Below are 8,934 nucleotides of genomic sequence, written 5' to 3' on the forward strand. Positions count from 1 at the left end.
GGAGACTTAAAAATTTGTAAGAATTGAACTTACCCACCATATTAAAACTATTCACCCTCAGTCCTTAATCTATTAGGCATCAAGACCGACCTCCTACCCAACGAAACAGTACCCAACACCCAGGCGAGGGGACACCCAGTCAAACCCACACCTCGTCTCCTGCAAGAAAAGACAGCCAACTCCCTGCGGACTCATGCTGTGCGGCCTTCCCTACCAACTCCCCCTAACGTGGACTGTTTCTTGAAACCGGACCTAAGTCCAAAAGTATCCCCAACGCAAGAACTCTTCCAAGACCTCCCTGCCGCAAATTTTTACCAATCTGAAGAAGGTCAGGGGGTGTGATAGGAAGATGCCTGGGAACCCACACACCACAAGAAAAACCCAAAAGACAATGGGAAAAACTGTACCTCCAACATAGGCATAAGACTGGTAATACACCACCTCTTTACCTGCTCTCCCCCAAATGTAAGGTAGTCTTTTGCACCACTTTGGTCCTTTAAAAACCTCACTAACTCACCTTAAATTTTTTTATTTTTCTTTTTATTTTTTTAATTAATTTATTTATTTTTTAAATGTTTGTCCTACATATACATTTGTGAGCGCATACATTTTTATTTCCTTTTTTTTTTTTCCTCGCTTTTGGGTATGTGACCTGTTTCTGTTATCCCCTCTGTCCACCCACAAATACACCAACATTATAATGTAGCACCACTTCCCCCTGCAAAGGCACACCAAATAAAGGGGAAATCTTACATATATAAAAAAAAAGAGCTCTTATCTACTAGAGATGGGAACTCATAGTTGTTTACAATACAGGGATATCTCCTACCTTGAAAATATGTCATGTGGAATCAACTTAGACCTCAGGTGATTAGATACCATTCATCCAGCCTTGAACCCTGGATCCCAGACATAGAAACAGCACAGTTCTTCACAACAGCGGCAAGAAACAAATCCCAGCCGGGACAGCCTTAATACTGCGGGGTCAACAACAAGGGCCAACTCTAACATGATATCCTGACAATGAGGAAAATGCGAACATCCTGACCTTAGAGCAGATTAACCTACCTTACCAGCTAACGACAAGACAAAACCAGAAGTCTTGGCACCCTTTGGTAGGTCCAAAAGCCAAGATCGTGATTTATAGGTGACTGGCTGCTAGAACTACGACCAGACGGTATACATCTTGGGACCAAAAAAAAAAAAAAAAAAGCCCTAGTTGAGGGTTTGAACTATGACCTGCACAATAATCAGGATCCCCAGTCCCAAAGGTCCGGCAGAGAAAATTGTAACGGAACGGGGCTTTTGGAAGCACAAAGAAAGACGCTATCCTAGGTGCCACCCTAGGATCAGTGCAAAGACCAAGATCACCAACCACAGAAGATGGATTAAAATGACACGAAGGTAACAGAACCTCTAGAACCACAAAGACTGACTTCATCATAAGTCCCACCTCAGGATCTGTGCAGATACTGAGACCTCTAAACACAGAACAGAAGTCTTCCACACACCAAAAAAAAACAAAAACAAAAACAAACAAACCAAAAAAAAAACCACCACCGGGAGAGTAAATGTTCCTGAGCAAAGTCTAGTGTTGATCCCATGACAGTATGCTCCAAGGACGGAGAAACCCCATATCTCTTAGGCCAAGTGAATTCCTTTTCGAATGACCCCAATATTTACTGTGCCAGGGCAGGAGGGAAAAAATAAAAATACAAAAAGCACAAAACCTTGGTTATTATCTATATATTTTTTTACCTCCATTTATTATTGTTATTATTATTTTTATTCACCTATCTATTTTGGTCGATTTCTCTGTTTGGGAATGAGTATTGAAATTGTCCCCATTCATACTTATATTTTCTCTTCCTTTCTTTTCTTTCGTTATGTGCTATGCCATTTTTCTCATTTAAGACCATGGCGTGTTTTTTTTGTTTGTTTGTTTTTGTTTGTTTTTTGTTTGTTTTGCTTTTTGTTGTTTGTTGGTTTGCCTGGGTTTTTTTTTTGTTTTTTGTTTTTTGTTTTTTGTTTTTTGTTTTTTGTGGTGCTTATCGATATAGCTCGAGCCCTCACTGGATATTTGACACTTCTTTTGGTACTGGTGGAGTATTTCACCTTCTTTTTCTCCATCTCTCAAATCGTTGATGAGAGCCTCTAGAAGGATTCCGCCCAGTTTCGGGGTATTAGACCCTTACCCCAGTTTATTACTTTTCTCTTTTTCAAACAAAACCACGCAACTTGAACTAGCTAGTCCTGCCTCCAGTTAGAGGGGGAACTAAGGGGGGCATCAAGACCAAACAGGTGCAAGACTACTAAGTTGTGGGTTAGATACAGAGGGGACCACATATTCTAGCCGACCTGGGGTGAGGGAAGAGGAAATGGGAGGTAGGACAGAAACGGAGGTGTAGGGAGGACAATTTGGTGATGGGAATCCCCCCTGATTTTATGTAAATATGTACCTAAAATATTATTGTCAACACTATGTAAACCACTATGATCAAAATAAAAATTAAAAAAAATTATTTAAAAAAAAAAGAATTGAACTTACATACTATTCATCATTTTTATTTATAAACCTTTACCCATAATAGAAAAATAGTAATTTGTAGGGATTCCACAACTCTTCCATTGCATCACTAACTACAATAGCTAGAATATGAAAACAACACAAATGTCCAATATAGATGATTGATTAATTAAATTGCCATATATATACATAATTAAGTACTACACAACTATATGAAAATTTGCAGTTTTCAACAACTTGGATGCAACTGCAGGGCAATATATTTACAAAAATTAGTCCAAAAAAGTGGGGAAATCTATGATAATCTTATTAATTCATGGCATATATTTAAAGAACTAAACAAGAAAATAAGCTATATAAAGAGAAGAATTATCCTTGACCTTGATTGGAAAATGAACATTATTAAGTAGTGAGGGAAAATTAAGAAAGAATAGCTGAGTAGAAACAAAGCTACTGACCAAGATGAATAATTTGAAGTACTGTGGTTTTCATGACAATACAATAATTTTGTTCATCAAAAACAAGAATTTATCTCTTGTAAAATATTACCTAAAATATAATAAAAATAAATTAATTTATTTCCTTCTTGCAACCTCAAATTCTCTTTCAGTTCATGATATAGAATTCAACCTTGCACCAATTCCAATTGAAGTGACAACTCAAAAGAACCAATTGCTCCATTGTTTGATGATTTAACCATTGACCATCTTCTTAATGACAATCAGATGAGTTTATAAACAGTCTGTTTTTTTTAATTCTGTACCAAATGGACCTGTTAATTTAAAAGTTTTGGTTTTAGTTTACTTGGCTGATTAGCATTGTAACCCAGGTTCAAGATTGTTATGATATCTCTCAGTATTGCACAGGTTTGTGAGATAATCTGTATATAAGGGTCATGTTTTTCAAATTATCACCTTTATATCTTTTATGGTTTTATACTAAATCAATAGGAGCAAGATGTGGTGTAACTTTATAGCGGTTATGAGTGAAAATCAACATCATTTCTGTTGTAATTCATTAGTCTCTGGGGGTAAAATTTATATTTAGTATCATTGATTCATTTTATTTTTTGGGTTTTTTTGGGACACACCCAGCAGTGTGCAGTGGTAATACACTTTGGTCACAATAAAAATTATTTAATAAATAAAATAGTTCCTGGCAAGCTTGGGGGACCATATAAAATGCTGGAGATCAAACTCGGGTCCTTACTGAGTCAGCCGCATGCAAGGCAAATGCCCTACCCTGTGCTAAAACTCTGGTGATGTATCCTAGCTTCTTAATGAATATTTCTACCCATTATCTATGGAATCAAATTTATAACTTCTCTTTCATTTCCACTAGATTGTATATCTTATTTACCTGTTAAAATGGCTTAAAGTTGACCAATATTAAACATTTTTTAAATCAAACACTTAAACAATTTTAAATGCTTTGTGTTTTTATGTTTTTGGCTTTTAAAAAATTTTAATATCTTTATTTAAGCACCATGATTTCAAACATGTTCGTAGTTGAATATCAGTTATAAAAAGAATATCACCCCCCCCCCTTCACCAGTCCAACTCCCCCATCTTCATTTTCCCCACCCTATATTCGAGACAGGCATTGTATTTCTCTCACTCACTACCAATAACTTGATAGTTATTTGTGTAGTTATTTCTCTAACTGCACTCACCACTATTTGTGATAAACTTCATATAGTGGATGGACCTTCCAGCCCTCATCTGTGTATTATTACAATAATGTCTTCTTTTTCTTATTTTCCATATATGAATGATACTACTCTATGTCGATCTCTTGCCCTCTGATTTATTTCACTCAGCTTAATAGTTTTCATGTCTACCTTGTATAGGAAAATTGCTTGACTTTATTTTTCCTGATGGCTTCATAGTATTCCATTGTGTATATGTACCACATTTTCTTTAGCCACTCACCTGTTGTGGCAACTGGATGTTTTACAGATTCTGACTATTGTAAATACTGCTATAATAAATATATGTGTGCAGAAGGCATTTTTGTATTGTGTTTTGTGTTTCTAGGATATATCACTAAGAGTGGTATAGCTGGATAATATGGGAGCTCTTCTTTTTTACATTTACTTTTAAATTATTTTTCTACATTTTGTTTTTATCCCTATAGTTGTGTAATTTGTAAGAATATACACATAGTAGTTTTAAAGTAATATTTTTCAAGTTTATTTAGATTAGTATTAGTATATTTTACTTTTTTATATTATTTTCAATCAAATTGAATAATAATTTTATTTAAAATGTCTTCACAATGATGAGGAAACAGCAACAACTTTATCTAAGAACAGACTGCTCTATCTCTTCACCTAATGGTAAAAGGAAATCAGAAGACACTGTCCTTGATATGTACAAAAACCAAGATCACTAATTACAGAAGACAGACTTTGTCAACTGCGACTGAGCAGAACTTTTCCTGGGACCAATAAGAAAGATCTTGGGACCAATAAGAAATATCATGCCTAGGCTTTGGCCTAGGATTTATAAAAAAAACCAAGATCTCTAATTCCAGAGCTCTGACTTTAACAACTGCGACTGACCAGAAGTTCTGGAACCACAAGGAAAGACAATAACCTAGTCTTTGTCCTAGGACCTGTGCAAAAACCAAGATCAGTAACCACAGAAGACTGACTATACTGTGTCAGAACAGAAATTTTAGAATCATAAAGACTTGATCTTAGACTTTGTTTTATATGCTGCGCAAATACCAAGATCTCTAATTACAGAGGACTGATATTGTAAATCATGTGGTGCACAGGCATAGAGAGACCCATCTGAGTAAATTAAAGTCATCAGTTTTACTGAATCTACACTCTATATGTGCAAACAATTAAATAACTTACATCAATGCATATTTATATATTTTACAGTTAAATTTATTTTTAAAAATAAAGTATTAAAGTGAAAGAATGAATAGAGTTGTTATTTACAGAATTAAATGCAAAATTTAAAAAATAATATTTGCCTATCTATTGAAAATATGTTTATTTAAATATGTATTTTTGCTGATCATATAAAGATATAAAGTCACTCTTGTTGAATAATAAGTTAACCTAATAGAGGGTGGTCTTATTATTTTCTTTATTTTATTCTCAAAGAACCATATGTAATGCTGTGATTGAACCTGGGTCTGCAGAGTGAAAAGCAAACACCCTACCCAATGTATTATCACTCCTGCCCAAGAGAGGGTAGTCTTTTAAAAAATTAGAGGAACACAAATGATTTTTTGGGAATGATAGGTATAATATAAGAAATGAATTCTAGTTATGTATGATGAGGAATCCAACATTTATTCTTTATCAATAAAAATATATATTTCAAAAATATAAAGTATACATAGACTCAAGATGACTTTCTAAATATTGTAAGATAATTTACTATCATTCATAATTTGATTATGCTAAAAAGTGCCAAAGATCCTGAAATCTTAATGTTTGAGCTATAAAGATAGTACAAGAGGTTTGAGCTGTACCTTACCTGCTGTGGACCTCACAATCCCTGGAAATAAATAGTACTCAGAATATCACTAGGGGTCACTCCAGAACAAAGAAGAAACACTTGACCCTGATTACTGTGGGTGTGGTTCTTATTATTACTCCAAGATTTAAGTAAATCATAAACAATATTTTACATATTCTTGCATACTCATTGGATTTTAAAACCTAGGTACTATTTTAAAATGTATGTTCACTTACTGTAAAACATCATGCTAATTTAATTAAAATCTAAAATTAACATCTAATATGAAGTCTTACACTTACATTAAAATTTATGTATTTGGGTTCATCATTATTAAGTCTAAGTTGCTACTTATCAATGTTTTCCATCACTATCAATATAAATTAAATAAGTGAAATGTCAAAGAAAAGCTAGTATATACCACAAATTTTAACAAACTGCACTCTATATTATGATCCAGTGTATTATTTTAAAGTAGTGGAGATATACCTTTTTATTACATTTTGCAAGGCTTGCTTAACTTGCTTATTTCTCAGAGTATAAATGAAAGGATTTAAAACAGGTGCTACTGAAGTGATGAGTACTGCAACCCCTTTGTTTAAGGCAACTCTTTCTTCTGCAGAGGGTTTAATATACATAAAAATACAGCTGCCATAAGACATAGAGACAACAATTATATGAGATGAACAAGTAGAAAAAGCTTTCTTTTGCTGCTGTGCAGAAGGAATCTTCAGAATTGTTCTTATGATATTTGCATAAGAAGCCATTATGAGTGTCAAAGTAAACAGGAGTGTGAATATGGCTAAAATAAAACTTAACGTTTCTATGACCCTTGTATCTGTGCAGGACAATTTTAGAACAGGAGAATAGTCACACAGAAAGTGATCAATAGCATTGCCATCACAGAATTCCAACTCCAAACCCATGATAAGTCCAGGAGAGATTGTTAACAAACCAGCCAGCCAAGATGCAACAACCAGTTTTATACACACTCTGTTGTTCATAATGGCTGTGTAATGTAGGGGCTTGCAGATGGCTACGTAACGGTCATAGGACATAGCTGCCAACAAGAAAAACTCTGATTCACCCAACAAAATGGCAAAAAATAATTGTGTCACGCAAGAATTATAAGAAATTGTTTTATCCCTAGACACTATACTGTATAGAAATCTAGGGATACAGACAGAGGTCAATGATATTTCTAGTATAGAAAAATTCTGAAGAAAGAAATACATGGGTGTTTTGAGGTGGGAATCCAGCAAGGTCAGCATGATAATGATCAGATTTCCAATAACACTCAATAAATATGCCAGAAAAAGAAAAATAAATATTACAATTTGCAAATCTGGGTCATCTGTCAATCCTAGAAGAATGAATATTGTCACCATAGTATGGTTTGCCATGATGAAATTCCGTTTAATGCAATTGGATCTGAGGGGGAAAAATAAATAGTAAACCCCATGTTTAAGAATGTTTCACAAGAGTTCAAGCTAAAAGTACTATGAAAATCACATAATTCATTAAAATATGTATATTTTATTCTTATGATCTTAATAATTATATATAGATATACCTGAGATTTAATCCTGTGTTTATTACTTCTTATATATATATTTCCAGATTAGCTTTTATATTTATTTACATTACAAATAAATATTGTTTTCTATTATAGTATAGGAATTTTCTCTGGTTTACAGTTTTGTCCAAGTTACTGAATCTTGCTGTACTTATAATATTTTCCTAAAGTTAACTTAATTAAGCTTTCTATTTACTAAATTATCATATGCCCAGTTACTAGAAAGTAATATCTTTCTGTAATCATTACCTAGTACAGAAAAAATAAGGAAAATTATGAATAATCTAATTTTAATGTTAGTAGTTAGGTTTCCTTGTACTACAATTATAACTCTGAATGTAAGCATGTTTCATTTCTATAGTAGTTGAAATAACTTGGTTACAATTGTGTTAACAACTATGATTTTCATGTTCAAGTTTCTGCATCTCACTCATAAAAATACTTTGGAACTGTGTAAAACACAGTGTGTAAAACAGTAAAAACACAAGCGATAGGACATTTATTTGCCTTGCATGCACTAACCTAGGAGGGACTGTGGTTCGATCCCTCAGTGTCCTATATGGTCTCCCTAGCCAGGAGTGATTTCTGAACGCATAACCAGGAGTAAACCCTGTTTGTCACAAGGTGTGGCTCCAAAACTAAAAATAAATAAATAAATAAAATACAATAAAAATATAAAAATATAAAATAAATAAAATTATTTTTTAAAAGTGCCTCCACTAATATATGTGTCACTGTAGTCCAACTATTCATTGCCCAACCATATACCTTTCTAAATATATTGTTAATCTCTGTTCTATACTCAAAATTAATAGGTAAGTTATTAATATTGTTCAGACCTTTTTTTTCTTTATGAATGATATGTGTGATATAATATGATATCTGTCCTTCTGATTTACTTCCCTTACAATGCTTTAACTGCATTGTTACAAAATATAAGTTTTTTGACTCAAATTAGCAAATTAATAGCAAATTAAAATGTCATATAGTATTGAAATAAATTATCCTTTTTAAATTTTGTAGTCACCTTTTACAGTCCTCTGTGTTTACTTCTGGTGGTAAGATCATGTATAATTGGCCATGTCAAATTTTTTTTGTTCGTTTGTTTTTTTTTTTTTTTTGGTCACACCTGGTAGCACTCAGGGGTTACTCCTGGCTCTATGTTCAGAAATTGCTTGTGGCAGGCTCTGGGGACCACATGGGATGCCTGGATTCGAACCACCATCTTTCTGCATGCAAGACAAATGCCCTACCTCCATGCTATCTCTCTGGCCCCATATAATTGACTCTTGGATCACTGAAAAACCATATGCAGTGCTGGAGTTTAAACTAGGATCAGTTGCATGTGA

General features: G+C 33.7%; 1 protein-coding gene across 1 annotated transcript; it reads right to left on the reverse strand.

The window, feature by feature from the left end:
* Window positions 1-6,458: 6,458 nt before the first annotated feature.
* LOC126022136 (olfactory receptor 6C74-like) lies at window positions 6,459-7,412 on the reverse strand. The gene is given in 1 exon segment (XM_049782983.1): window positions 6,459-7,412. A coding segment is annotated over 1 exon segment (954 nt).
* Window positions 7,413-8,934: the final 1,522 nt, after the last annotated feature.

The sequence above is a fragment of the Suncus etruscus genome, chromosome 11 (genome assembly GCF_024139225.1).
Source record: "Suncus etruscus isolate mSunEtr1 chromosome 11, mSunEtr1.pri.cur, whole genome shotgun sequence".
In the NCBI taxonomy this organism is placed as follows: domain Eukaryota; kingdom Metazoa; phylum Chordata; class Mammalia; order Eulipotyphla; family Soricidae; genus Suncus; species Suncus etruscus.